Source organism: Leptonychotes weddellii, chromosome 1, assembly GCF_054177405.1.
Source record: "Leptonychotes weddellii isolate Sample4059 chromosome 1, ASM5417740v2, whole genome shotgun sequence".
NCBI lineage: Eukaryota > Metazoa > Chordata > Mammalia > Carnivora > Phocidae > Leptonychotes > Leptonychotes weddellii.
The window spans coordinates 87,986,045-88,001,203 of record NC_138369.1 but is presented as its reverse complement, the minus strand read 5'-3'; the positions used below and the strand labels follow the sequence as shown (position 1 = coordinate 88,001,203).

The window sequence follows — 15,159 nt, the reverse complement described above, 5'->3', positions numbered from 1 at the left end:
TGTGCACTTTATATACATAAACATTATTTAACTCAAATTAACAGATAATAAATTTAATATGTCAGTCCATTGTAATAAAATCTTCAGATATATCCTTGCTATATATTTCATAACATTCACATGTGAACAGGTTTAAATAAATACCAATCGTATGTTATGGCTTTTTACTATCAAGAAAATTCTAGGGGTGCCTGGGTGGCTCAGTCAGTTAAGCGGCCAACTCTGGATTTCAACTCAGGTCATGATCTCAGAATCATGGGATCAAGCCCCTCATTGGGCTCCATGCTTAGCATGGAATCTGCTTTCCCTCTCCCTCTGCTCTTCCCCTTTCTCTCTCTCTCTCTCTTTTTATCTCTCTTGTTCTATCTCTAAAATAAATAAATAAATAATAAATAAATAAATAAATAAATAAATAATTCTATCTTAAAAAAAAGGAAAATTCTAAATAAGATGGGTATTGACCAAACATATGATAAAAGACTTTGTCTTTTTTTAAAATCTAAACTTCTGAAGAGAAAAACAATATATATGGGGGAAAGTGTGAAAAACAAAATCCTGTTTTGTGAGAAGATTTATATTCTGTTTATTTTTGTTTAGATACCAAAGAGACATTTATCTCTCACCACAATGTCAGCCTTGCTAGATACATTAGATACTCTGTAGGACTAGAAACCTCAGCTTTCCTTCATGAAGTTTCATGATCTTCTCTTAATGTTTGCTATATTAATTTAATTTTACTTACAAAACTTTTTAAATGTACATTGTTACAGTATTACACTGCTAAATCTGCTGCAGCATTAGGATGCTTCAGATCACTTTAGAAACATTCTTTTGGCCAAGGTCATAGTCACCTTTTAACTCTTTATCTTCATATATATAATTGTGTGTGTGTGTAAATATGCATAAATAGGAATAAAATGTATATAAGTATGTAAATATATATAGAAGTAAAAATTAAATTTCTTTATAACATGACATTCCTATGATATCTGTAAATTATTTTAAGTTCCATTTCACAAATGCAGAAATCCATTCATCATTCATATGCTCTTTGGTCTATTTAACCACTTCCCCATTTGCTTGTTTTCCCTTTATATGAATTTCTGCTGAAATTCCTAAAACTGGGATAAACACTCTGGAGCCAAAACTGCAGAGATTATGAGCTTCTAATTTCTTGAATCTATCAGCTCCTAGATATGCATATGTATTTACCATTGTTCAAATAATGGTACCTATTAAGAGGTGCCAAAATGTGACATATCATTCAAGAGTAGATCTGTTAGTCAGACTTGCAGTGTGTTTTCTTGAGATCTGGTAAGTGTGATCCCACTCAGGTTGGGAGTGGGAGCTGTGAACAGGGCCTTGAGAGCTAGAGAGCTAAGAGGTAGGCCACCCACTTGAAGCCAACAAACAAGGGAATGGTTGGGATGGAATGACCTGTGGTAATTCAGAGATCTGTAATAAATCAGGGTATGTTGCACTATCTGTTCAGGGAAAAGCCCAGATGGAAGTAGAGGATTCTTTGTTACCTGAATTTGCACAGTCTTCATGGACTCCATTCTGCTGAATGTATTATGAAACCAATTGAATGGAGGAGGAGGGTGGCTCACAATCCAGCTTTCCTACTGAAACCACATGAGTTGAGTGGTCTTTGAAGGCCTATGGTAAAGAAGTACATAGAAAATATATCAGATTGAAAGTTTGACTTACATTTTCTTCTGTATTAATGCCATGCCTTCATCATTCAGTAAGAAACTCTTGAATTTATAGTTAGCAAGCCGTAATGAAACATGGTTTAAGTGTAGGGTCCACTAGATCATAAGTTGCATGAAGACAGAGGCAGTATAGCCTCAGAGCTCAACTCAGAGGCAAGATAGGAGGTGTTCAACAAATATTTATTGTCTGACTGGGATGGCTACTAAATAAGTGACTAGAAAACATATATGTTTTTTGTAATTCAGTCAGTTATGATTTTTGTAGGTCAAAATCAGTCAAATATTAGGAATTTCCTATGGTTCAACCTTATTGGGATAGTTGCAGAGTAAGCATTAAAAGGATATTTAAATACTGAAGTGTATGCATTATTTTACATATTTTTAAAATAATTCTTACAGCAGTAATTATAGATATCTTTGAAATCATCCATAATCTTTCCATAACGATCCCTACATCTTTCTTCATTGTATGTGGTTTTAAACCACTGTTTTCCTAATGCCACCAGAATCAAAATATGGAAGTGAACATTCATCAGGCATATTTGAAAACTAGAAATTGAGCTTCAGCCACTCAGCTGTCTCATTTTATCCAAAACGGAATTTGTTTGAAACAGGATTCTACTGCAAATTAAGTCTGATAGCAAGCATTGCTTTTGTTGAGTGAAGAATTCACCTTACCAATTTTAGTACAGCACAAGATCATATAAATGAAAATTATTTAAATTTAAATTATTTAAATTGTTTAATGTATTTTTCTTTCTGACATATATTTTATTAAAGTAGATATATGTTTACCTCTCCCTGAATTGCAGATGGACAAATGAATGCTCCTCATCCAGGAACAAATTTACCGCCTGGACATCTCCCTGTATATCCTTCAGCAGCATTCCAAGGTAAAACATTTGTTTAAAGAATAAAAACTCCCAATTTTTCAATTATTGATATTCCCCAAAGAGTGTATGTGTCTGCCTGTCTGTGTGTGTATATTTTAGTAGTGTCTTTGACTAAAAGTGCAATGATGAAATTGGCAGCCTAGTTCTTGGTTTTTTTGCTTGACTGTGTATTCTCATAAATAACATAAATGCAATTTTTACTTATACAGGATAATAAAGATGTAGAGTCAATAAAAACAGTAGTGAGTTTACATTTAGCAAATAAAGTTTGACATAAATTAAACCCCCAAATACACATTTTAAGTAAAAGATTTAATTGATTCTTCATCTCTGAAAATTGTCATCATGTAATCATTTTCATTTAGACAAATGCAGTTATCAAAATTACTAGAACTTTACTAAATGGCAAAGTTCATGGTGCACCCAGATTTACAATTAGTCTGGCTACTACCATCTTGAGAGACCATCCTGGGGATTTAGGGTCAAAAGGAATCAGGTTTGGACAGAAGGGTATATCTGGTTTGTTTTCTCCTCTGAGCAAATAAATCTGCTTGGGAACTAATTGGCCTGTTTAATTGTCTAGCCAAAAACTTCCCTGTAGGGCCTGGATCTCAGCCAGATGTTTGCAGTTAGAAGAATGAGCTAGAAAATCTCTGCGGTTATAGTTCTCAAGAGTGCCTGCACTTAAGTAGTACTTGGAAGCTCTTAAAAACACTATACCAGGGCACTAGCCCAGGAAAATTAAAGCAGAAGCTCAGGTAGTGGGACCCAGGGGTTAGTAATTTTTTTAATTTCCCAGGTAATTCTAATGTGCTGCCAGGGCTGAGGATCGCTGCTCTGAATTCTTATATGATGACTGTTTGAAGAATTATTAGCAAGCTGTAATATTCATCCAAGGCACTTGGAGAATGATTTAATCCACCCCACAGATAATTAAAAATGGGTGATACATAATTAAATTTAGTTATAATCAGACTTGAGAGTTTGTGAGAAAAATAGCTTAATTTTATTTCTCAAGTCCAAGGCCACATATAGTTCAGGTCTTAATATGACAATGATGCTAACAGTAGTGATAGTTTAAAATTGAGAGCTCACTGTGCATAATGTAGATTAACTCATTTAATTCTCAATCTTATGAGGTAAATACTATTAATTGTCCCCATTATGCAGGTGGGAAAAAGGCATAGAGAGGATGTATCAGGCTTCAAGTTCTGGCTTCTATACTTAATAGTTGTGTGGTGGTTCAGACAACTTGCTCTATACCTCTAAGCCTCAGTTCTTTTTTTTTTTTTAAGATTTTATTTATTTATTTGAGAGAGTGAGAGAGAGAGAGCATGAGCAGTGGCAGAGGGAGAGGGAGGGGGAGGGAGAAGCAGACTCCCCGCTGAGCAGGGAGCCCAATGTGGGGCTCTATCCCTGGACCCTGGGATCACTACCTGAGCTGAAGGCAGATGCCCAACCGACTGAGCCATCCAGGTGCCCTAAAGCCTCAGTTCTTATCCATAAAATGGGGCTAATATTTTCCAATTCAGTTTTGTTTGGAGATTGAATGAGAGTATATGTAAAACACCTAGTACAATGATTTACAAATAATAAGTGACAAATATTTGTTGACTATTATACTAATAATATATTAAATCAATTGGACTTTATACAAATGAAAATATTATCCAAATTTCAGGTAATTCTGTATGCTTAATTCATTGATTTGTGAAATAATCAACTACCCTCTCCAAGAGTCTTGAGAAGATTGGAAATATGCTAATAATGTAACCTATGAACTCATATATCCCCATTTGGTTTGCCTGTGATCTGATCTTTGCACTGTAGCCAGTGATCTTTAAAAATGCTTATCTGTTCATATTACAGACAATATTCAATGTGTACTTCATTGTTTTTTTGTTGCTTTTATGATAAAGGCCAAAATGCTTAATTTGGTTCACCAGACCTGAGGGATCCCCTGCATTCTCTTTAACTGTCTCTTAAGCCTGACTCTCTGCTATTCAAGTCGACGTGCCTTTTTACAGATGAGTAGAAACCCTGTATGTGTTGCTGTCCCAGGGCTTCTCTGTGAAACCTTTTTCCCTATGCCCCTAGTTTACTCAACTCCTTTGTATCCTTTAGATCTCAGCTGAAAGGTGGTCCTCAGGGAAGCTGTCCCAACTCCTTCCTTTTCTCTCTCCCCATCCCAACACTTTCTTTTGGCATATATAGTCATAAAAATCTGGTCCCTTCTTTCAAAGAGCTTGTCTTTGACTCTCGTTAATCAACTGATCATACTGGTGTTGTGGATCCCTAGAGTGAAGAATAAATATAAAGTTATCTTCCCCATTAGGCAGTGAGGGAAGGGATTGCATCTGCATTTCTCATTTTAAATCCCAGTGCTCAGCACTCCTAAAAACTTTGTAAGATATAAATCAGATTATGGAATTCACTTGTCTACTTAAAATCCTCAAAGACCTGTCAATCACACTTGGAATAAAATCTAAACTCCTTATGAATGGGCTCCCTAGATGAACTGCTCCTATTTCTTCACTGATAGCAGTTTCTACTCTTCCTCTCCTTTATGATGTTTCTTTCTCAAACATACCAAATTCATTCCTAAAGTCGAAGATTTTTGCGTTTGGTTTTCCTTCCTCTTAAACATTTCTCACCAGATCTTCACACAAAGCTTTTCCTTCCTCATATTCTAGATCTCAACAGAGTTGTTTTTTTTTTTTTCTATCTAAAGTAACTAGTTGATACCTTTCCCTCTCCACCATGCATTTTCTCTATGAGTTCAATCTGAAATCTTTTTTTTTTTTTAAAGATTTTATTTATTTGTTAGAAAGTGAGAGCGTGGGCGAGAGAGAGTGAGCGAGAGTACAAGCAGGAGTAGCTGCAGGCAGAGGGAGAAGCAGGCTCCCTGCTGAGCAAGGAGCCCGATGCGGGACTCGATCCCAGAGCACTGGGATCATGACCTGAGCTGAAGGCAGCCGCTTAACTGACTGAGCCACCCAGGCGTCCCTATCTGAAATCTTTTAAAAAGAATTTATTTACTTTTTCCCAAAAGTTGCCCTATAAGCATCCTGAGGACAGATTACCTTGTTGATAGCTGTGTCCTCTGATTCTAGACCAGAACCAGTCACATTGTACAACATTGGTAAATATTTATTTATTCTAAGAAGGAATGAATTATAAAAACTATATTTAGAAGGTATTAGTATGAGATTTAGTGTCTCTTCTAAATCTTTTTATAATGATGTATGTATTTTGCCATCAATGATTTTTTTTAAAGTATTTATAAATTATATAATCTAAGAATAAATTTTACATAGCCTTTCCTGTTAAAATATTATGGAACACATTCCTTTGAAATTATATTCCATTCCTGTGGGATTGCTACTCTGTGCACTATTCATGTAAGCTTATGAAGCTTCATTGTAATCACAGATTCATGTGGAATACAGAATATACACCTATTAAATTTCTTCCTCTCCTGTGCTTATTAAATACCTAAGACAAGTTTGCCTATTGTAACTTTTTCCCTTCCTTAGTTCTCAAATTGTATTTTTCAGAGTGCTGAGAGCAGTAAATTATGAAATTTAAATTTGTAACCTAACTATCATAATGGCTTTTTTTTTTTTTCTTGTAGGAGGTCTTAGGACAGGAATGTACCATGGGTTAAAAGTTCAGGCCAATTGTTAACCCAGATAAGCACCTGGACAATACTGGAAGTAACAACATGCTTTTACCTCTCTACCAGAGTTTCTCAACAGCAGCACTATGATATTTTGGGATGTATAATTCTTTCTTTTCAGGGAACTGTTCGGCATTTCAGGAAATATTTAGCAGCATTACTGGGCCTCTATCTACCAGATGCCAGTATCATCCTCTGTTCCAGCTGAAACAACCAAAAATGTCTCCAGACCTTGCCAGATATTTCTTGAAGGGGTAAAACCACCCGTAGTTCTTTACATAGGGAGGTACTGTTTCCTACCATTCCAGAATTATATTTTTATAGAGTGCTTTGGTTTTAGAAATGCTGACCCAAAGCCTTTGTTTTGGGCCTTTGACACAATGACATCTCTTTTTTCTATTAAAGTATTCCAGACTCTTTATGTAGGTGACTCTAGATCATTGTTGATTTTCTGTCACTTTCTTAGGTTTCAAGAGTATTTTCAACTGAGTTTTGAGCAATGGATAAGGCTTGGGCCAACTCTATTCACAGCCCCAAGCCCTATAGGAGTGGATATGAAACCACAGATATTTCATTGAAAAATTGCTGAAAGATAAAAACACAATGTTTAAGCTTCATAGAAGCAGGATTTCTGAGCTGAAATTTCAGTTTGCAGAGTTTTAGGAGTAATCCCAAAAGAATTCATGTTTCATTTTCTGTGTGGTTACAAATTATTTCACCTGTTTGTATTTCAGGACCTCCAGAACATACTGGCTACCCTGGCCCCCAGGTTGGCTATCCTGGCCCTCAGGCTGGCTACCCTGGCCCTCAGGCTGGCTACCCTGGCCCTCAGGCTGGCTATCCTGGCCCCCAGGCTGGCTACTCAATTCCACCAGCTGGTTATTCAGGTGCTGGCCCAGTAGGCTTTCCTGTCCAACACCAGCCAGTGTATAATCCGCCAGGTGGACCTGCAGGGGTACCGTGCATGCCAGCACCACCACCTCCATTAGACTGTCCACCTGGATTGGAATATTTAAGTCAGGTAATTTCAAATGAATGAAACACTCATAAAAAATAAAATTGTCCGTATAGTTCACTTAATGAAATCAACAAATGACTAATTCACAAAAGTCTGAAATGATTAAACAACATTTAATGCTGACAAATTACTATACTTCTAGGTGAAGTTTACTTTTAAAGCAAAATACAAATATCTTAGGAAATTGTGTTTTCTATGATTTTTGAATATAATCTGTGGTAATGGCCAATAACAAATCTTTATTAAGCACTATTTTCCAGACTTTGTTCCTAAGTATAACACATGTATTAACTTATTTAATCCTTTTAGAAGCCCTATGATATATAGGTGCTAATATTATCATCATTTTACAGAAGAGGAAACTGAGGTCCAGAGAAGTTGTATAATTGACTCAGAGCCAAAACACTAAGGAAGTGGGAATGGCTTCTTACTTCTAGAACCTTGGTTCTGGATCTCACTGTCTTTAATCCCAACACCAAATAACTTCCTGGAAGGTGAAAAGAAACATTAAACTAAATTTGGTGTTGAGTGTCAATAAGTGGTACCAAAAACAAAGAGTTAATATTTTGTGTATAACATGATACACTTTTTATTATAATTAATAGAACTGCATTTTATGATGCTTTGTTCTTTGGAAGAACCAACTTTATTAACGCCACCAGTAAGAAAAAAAAAATCCTGGATTTTAGTGTACTGCATGATACCATATCCTCGCAATGTGAGTGTTAGTATTGCCCGGTGTTGGAAATCTGGTAGGTAGAGTAGGAATATGAAATTCTATTTGTCTGATCAATAAACAAATAAATATATTCCTGTGGTAACCAACCAGTTTTCAGTAAATGAATTGGCTCTCTTGTACTCTGTGTACTAATTCAATTTCCCACAGTGCACTTGGGCAGCATGTATTGTAAGAACTTTTCATAGTTCATATATTCTCCGACAATTTTCTTTTTAAAATCAAGGCCTTACAGAATGTATAGGGGAAGTTATTACCTGCTCCTAAAGATGATATCAAGCACACTTCAAATTTTTTTTTTTTAGATTTGGAAAGAATCTCTTCAAATGGATAGAGTATTAATATTTCTTAAGTCTTTTCAAGAAGGAACTTTAAAAAAAAAAATTTAGAGGGATTCCAGTGTAAATCAATTTTATTTGACCTGAATTTGCCCACATTAATAGTGAACACATTCAATAGATTGTTTTTCAGTTAAAGATATAGTAACTTTAATTTTATACTTTTTTAGGTATAAAAGTTTAGAAGTAAGATATGCTATTATTAAATATTGATAAATATTGATAATTGATTATATGCATTCCTTAAAATATAAAAGCACTAATATTAATTTGGTTGGTGTAGAAAGCATGGAAATATACTTAAAGCTTAATTTTTTTTTTTTTTTACTGTAATAGATAGATCAGATACTGATTCATCAGCAAATTGAGCTTCTGGAAGGTATGTATTCATTGTATTGATCATATTTCTAGAAAGAGAAGATGTTTTTACAGATAAAGGCATATCAGCAACCACAAATGTAACACTTTCACTGATTATTTATAAATGTCTCTCTTCATGATAATGAAATGATGGTAATTATCAGTAGCTCATTTCTGGAAATTAGGAGTCAACTGGTAAAATACTATTTTTCTGAGCATCTGTTCTCATGCTACAGACCCTAACTTACAAGGAAACCAATCAAAACTTACTTTTTCTCCCACTTCTCTCTAGAAATCATTTCAGCTGTTTTCTCCCCAGCCTATGATGATCTTGATATTGACACAGAACCAAATGCACTAGTTCAGATACCTTAGTACATTTCTAAAGCAAGTAAACTTCTTCAATTTGGATGGGTATGTTTTGGAAAATTGTATTCTTGCCCACAATTTTTTTTAAAGATTTTATTTATTTGAGAGAGAAGGAGAGACAGTGAAAGAGTACAAGCTGGGAGGAGAGGGAGAAGCAGGCTCCCCGCTGATCAGGGAGCCCGATGCAGGGCTCGATCCCAGGACTGGGATCATGACCTGAGCCAAAAGCAGACACCCAACTGAGTGAGCTACCCAGGCACCCCTCTTGCCCACAAATTTTATTAGGAGTTCATATGAACCCTGTAAGACCTCTGTTCTGTGGGCTGTGGATTATCACCTTGGGTACAGGGCTAATGCAGTGTTGGAGGATGCTGACCAACAGACCTGGAGGCCTGGCTTCTTAGAACAGCACTCCTGCTCATGTGAATGGCCAATAAATATTTCCTTGGATACATCACTCCTGAGATGCAAGGTAAACTTAGGAAGCCACTAGATATTTCAGGATTCTTGCCAGGGAAAAGAGAACCTGGATAGATTCATGAACTGTGGTGTCTTTCTTCTAGATATAAAGAGTTTAATGAACATTCATCTAGTTTTTAGAATATATCTGTTAAGTCCTTCTTCACCTCTCTGCAAAGTCCCTTTCCACTGGTAGAAATTGTAACATGAATTATAAAAGTAGAGCAATAGATGTGGTTAGAATATATAGTTGTTGCCTATTTTATTTAAATTGCTTATCCTGTTCACTGTTAGATATTTATAATGTTCTTGTTTTTGTTAGTTTGTTTATACTAACTTTTCTCTGGAAAGGTGTTCTTTGTTGTTTGATAATTTGTACTTTGAATTTTTTAATATTTTAAGAAATTTATTTTTGACATTATAAAATCAAACCAAACCAAAACAGACACTGTACATTATACAGCATTCCATTTATAGTTTTTAAATGTATGACTTTTATATATATTTATGAAATATGTATGTATTAATCATGAAAGGTAAATTCCAAATTTAGTAGTTCTTAATTCTGCAGTTTTCTAAAAGCAGTATTTTTAATTTTCTTGTTTTCTTTTCATCTCAATGAAAGTGTATTGTAAGATTATGATAGTATAAAGAGATGAAGATTACTCCATTTATTTTCAGCATCTGAGTGTACGACAGGCACTTACACACTTACCAAGTTAAAACTTCATAGACAGTAATGATAACCATAGAGATCTTTTGTTTTATTCTCATTTTTTGAGTAACTAGAAGGTAACTTAGATTAACATAATAATAATAAAAAAATAAAAATAAAAAGCAATGTTGGTAATAATAATAAAAAAAAGAAGGTAACTTAGAGATTGTGTAAACCCATTGATCTCATTTTACAGATAAACTATCTGAAGAATTTTGAGATTAAACTACTTAATGAAACACTTAGATAATAGATTTCATGTTATGAATCAGCTTAATTTTTTTCTCACAAAACATGTGACTGTCAGATGTTGAGGTCAAGCGTGGTTCTTTTAAAGAAAGAGTCCAAAGCCTATCTGAGCCAGAGCAAAGGCACTTAAGGGAGGTCATGATGATAGAATTTATGAAGCACATCTCTATCTGACTAAAAACATCCACACAGACATTAGAGAGTGTTTTTTGTCCCATATATATCTTTTAATCATTATTTTGGTGGCTCTGACATCCCATGACCCACGTCAACGAGGACTATGGACTAGTGGGACCATTAATTGTTCCTTTCTGGCTCTAAGCAAGGAGAGATTTGCAATGTGTGATTCAGTATGGGAAGCCCATTGGTAAGATATCACATGGGCATCAGCATCCCTGTGAAGAGATTAGCCCCCTCCAGAGTACAGAGCTTACTTAGGTTGCCAGTGGTCTACATAGCCTATGAGTTGCAGCCTTGGTTGCCAAGCACCTCTTCCGTTGTCTAATACCCATCTCCCACTTCTGAGTAACTACTGCTGAGCTAAACAAGGGTATTCTGGGTCCAATGTGATGTTCTAATTCACCTTCCATTTTCACCCTCTCCCTTTCTACACGTGTGCATTAGGAGTAAGCCCTATCATTACCTTCCCTCCATTGCAAAAACATAAGCCATGAATATGGTATATAAAAAAAAATGTATTTAATAGAATATTTCATAATCCCCTACATAATTGAATATATGAAAACTATACCAAGCAAGTGGATATTTTCTGCATACACCTAGCACAACTAAGACCGTTGTACCATCCCTCAGCAGCAGTCTGACTTTCTGACATTTCTTTGGAATTAGGAAGATATGAGTTGTTTTCTGTTCCATGTGTCACATAGGACTCTTCATTTCTCTATGCCTTAACACCCTCTCCTTCTTTCCCTTTCCCTTTTATCCTCCGTCTAGATCATCTCTAAACACCTTTCCTTTTCTTTCTCCCTGTGTTACTTGAAGTATCATCTGAAAGTGGCATAACTACATATTATAGTATCTTAGGACAGATTCAGTATTTTCTTAGCATAATGGTCATAATGATTTCCTCTTTTATGTTTGTAGTCTTAACAGGTTTTGAAACTAATAACAGATATGAAATTAAGAACAGCTTTGGACAGAGGATTTACTTTGCAGCAGAGGATACGGATTTCTGTACCCGAAATTGCTGTGGGGCTTCTAGGCCTTTTACCATGAGGATTCTTGATAATATGGGCCAAGAAGTTATAACTCTGGAGAGACCACTAAAGTGTGACAGCTGTTGTTTCCCTTGCTGCCTTCAGGAGGTCAGTGAGCAATTACTAGGGTCATCTGTAAAGTAGGTCAGCAAGGATTTTTACCCTTTCATTGAATTATGTAATCAAATGAGATTTAAAGGAAAATTGGTCCATAAGCTCTTAGTTTATACTTGAGAGTAAATTGTCCAAGAAGAAAGGCAGTGGAAAACAATGAACAGTTAGCCCCATGGCCATGAGTAGTGTGTCTCGTGAAGTTGAGATCAGAGATTTCAGGGACGAGGCTTCTTGATCTTTATGGAAAGCTAAGAAGGTAGGGCAAGTCCCTAACCTACAAGGAACATGAAAAGCCCGGCCAAAGCCAGAGCAGTGACACCATAGAGAATATCCTAGAATATCCTACATGTGTTCATCCCACAGTTTGGGCCAACCTCGCAGAGGGGCCCTCTCTGAAAAATTTCAGTGCCTGTTTTTTTATATATCCATAGAAATTATGAATGTATTTGAGCCCCCTGTAAGAGGTATACACTAGTTGTGAGTACCTTTAGCTCCATAAAGACCAGGTGTCTATTTCATTTACTTGGCAGCCCACTAATAGGGAATGTGGATCTCAGGGGAGATGCTGGGGCACAGAGAGTTTATAGGGAAGTTGATTTTTGCCTGTGTCTCCATTGGCCTGAGACCAGCCCTGCCGGGGCCACTCAGTCATTCCACAGAGGGAGCTGTGCTAGCCTGACAGACACAGTTACAAGCACATGAATATTTGAAATCTAATACTGTACATATTTTAAAAGGTTAACTGAAGTTATTCATGCTGAATTATTTATTTTCCATATCATTTAGGTTAGATATAGTAATATTTATCCAGGAATATCTGAGGAAAAACTGGGAGTTTGATGTAATATGCTCTACAATATAAAGTGTACATTAACATATATTACACTATTGTAAAAAACGGAGCTAGGAAGTCATTTACTGATGAGCACACTGAGGTACTTTCAAGGTCACCTAGCTAAGTGGCAGAGCCAAAATTCCAGGCTTCATTTTCTTTCCATTTTGGCACCATTGCTACTCATATTTAGTATCTGCACCATGACCAGAGCTGTGTTCCTACATCTAAACCACTGTTTTTAAAAAAAGTTAAGAAAAGAGTTCCTTAACAATTTAGACATTTTTCATAAATATGGAGATTAAAAAATGTACAAAGGCCAGTGGAGCAAAGCTTTAGTGGAGACGATGCATGCAGCCTGCCCAGGTTTGTACCTCATCTTTTCTTCTTTGTAGTTGGGAATCTGATACAAGTTAATTCACTTCTTTGCTCCTCAGTTACTTTCTCTATAAATAGGGATAATAGTACCAACCTTTTAGAGATGTGTTATGAATTAAGGTGCTTAAAACAGTGTCTGACACTTCAAAAGTATTCAATAAATGAGTTATTACTAGACATTATAATTATTATGATTTATATATATTCTCTTGCTTTTATAGATAGCAATCTATGCTCCTCCTGGTGTACCTATAGGTTATGTTATTCAGATCTGGCATCCATGCGTGCCAAGGTTTACAATTCAAAATGAGAGGAGAGAGGATGTACTAAAAATTATTGCTCCATGTCTTCTATGCAGCTGTTGTGCAGATGTTGATTTTGAGGTAAGAGATGTGGTGATGTTTACAGGTCTTGCTTTCCTCGTAAGGGGTAATATAATTTGGGAGGATGTTACAAATAAATTTGTGTGTCCTGATATTTCAAGAGGAAGACAGTGTGCTTTTATATTTAACTTTGGTCAGAGAGGTGATTAATGCTCTGATGAAGCATCAGTGTTGATTATACTAAATGGAAAAAAAGAGAAGCAGAGTCTTGTGGTCAAATAAATAGATATAAGCAAAACATCCAACATTTGAACATGGTGGTGTCTATATGGACGCTCTGTATATTAACCATTTTAAATAAAATGTGAACCTCGTCATCTAAGTCTGATTGCCAAGGCATATGAATCCTTCCCTAGGCTGAAATACAGGCTGCCAGTGCTCTGGATTCTCTTCAGAAGTTCTGACATCTTCGAGTTCCTACAAAAAGCTCACTTATGCAAAGAGTTTTAAGAAAGAGAGTAAGATATACTTCCCAATTATGCCTCTTTTTATCCTTGTGTTAAATTTGGTCACTGTAAACCACAATTTATCTGTGTATTTACTACATGGAGGAATTTCATTACAGCAGTTTTTCCATAGATGGCCTAGCCTCGTACCTCAAATTATTTAGTTGCAAATGTATAAAAATAGGGAGATTTTATAACTTAATCTTGATCTCATGATTCTCTTGGAAAATCACAAAACACGTTAAGCTGGACCAACATTTCCACAAAAAGGAGCAAAAATCTAAAACTGAGCAGGGCTGCCCCTTATGATAAGATGTGTGAAATCTGACACTGTCCCCTGACTTCCTACAGTTTTCCACTGTCCAGCTCCATTCTTGGTATTATCTGCCTGGCTTCTTTAATCATATGATTTCTAATTCCTCTGTTAGACCCTGGTTATATAAAAATGAATCCTTCCCCTCAGTGACTTCAGAGTCGAATGAGAGAGATAGGCAATTCTAAGAAAACACGTGATAGAGACTTTATAAAGACTCTTACAAAGTCATATACATAGTGTAAGGGGGGAATTGAGGGGATGTATACTATGCATGTGTAAAGACTTTATAGTTTTTTGTTGTTGTTGTTTTTTTTTTTTTTTTTGACAGAGAGAGAGCACAAGTAGGCAGAGAGGCAGGCAGAGGGAGAGGGAGAAGCAGGCTCTCTGCTGAGCAGTGAGCCCGATGCGGGGCTCGATCCCAGGACCCCAGGATCATGACCTGAGCCGAAGGCAGCCACTTAACTGACTGAGCCACCCAGGCGCCCCAAGACTTTATAGTTTTTGTATAATAAAAGTTCTCTATGTAGGAGTTATCATTCCTATGAAAGAGCCAGAAGACTGAGAGGTAATTGTTCTTTCAGCGAATATTAATAGAATTTTTGCTGACATATACTTTATTTGTAGAAAATAAGTGAAAATACTCGTGGAACAAGTGAAATTGGATTGTGAAACTTTTATATTTAATGCTAAGGAATTTAGAAATCTCCCAGCAACCCTTCTCAGTGGATGCCTTAAAGCATCCATTATATGTAATGAATTAACTACTCTCCTGTGCATCTAGAATGATGCTAACTGGGTAACATCTTTGAGGGAGCTGAGAAAGTGGTCCCTTGAATCATTTTCTGTAGGCTAGGTAATGAAAAGTTTGGAAGCAGGAATTATCAGTACGAGGAGCCACTATGGAACATGGACTCCGTCATAGTGTCCATGGTATGGAAACAG

The 15,159-nt window shown here is 36.1% G+C and overlaps 1 protein-coding gene and 1 long non-coding RNA gene across 5 annotated transcripts in view; one reads left to right on the top strand and one right to left on the bottom strand.

Annotated features, from left to right (window-relative positions):
- Window positions 1–15,159, bottom strand: part of LOC115944508 (uncharacterized) — a 94,290-nt gene that overhangs the window by 4,419 nt on the left and 74,712 nt on the right. Inside the window, exon 4 of the long non-coding RNA XR_014147446.1 lies at window positions 1,530–1,659. This is a non-coding gene — a long non-coding RNA (uncharacterized LOC115944508). The remainder of the gene's footprint in view (window positions 1–1,529; window positions 1,660–15,159) is intronic.
- The window catches only part of PLSCR1 (phospholipid scramblase 1), a 28,652-nt gene that overhangs the window by 4,204 nt on the left and 9,289 nt on the right, over window positions 1–15,159 (top strand). For 2 of the 4 annotated variants that reach the window (XM_081827493.1, XM_081827494.1), the window contains 5 exons: window positions 2,528–2,608; window positions 7,022–7,308; window positions 8,716–8,758; window positions 11,636–11,856; window positions 13,294–13,455. In XM_081827493.1, the coding sequence (XP_081683619.1) occupies window positions 2,528–2,608; window positions 7,022–7,308; window positions 8,716–8,758; window positions 11,636–11,856; window positions 13,294–13,455 (794 nt within the window). Of the gene's footprint in view, window positions 1–2,527; window positions 2,609–7,021; window positions 7,309–8,715; window positions 8,759–9,032; window positions 9,154–11,635; window positions 11,857–13,293; window positions 13,456–15,159 lie in introns of those variants that run through there. The other 2 variants (XM_081827492.1, XM_081827495.1) reach the window with 2 other exon arrangements.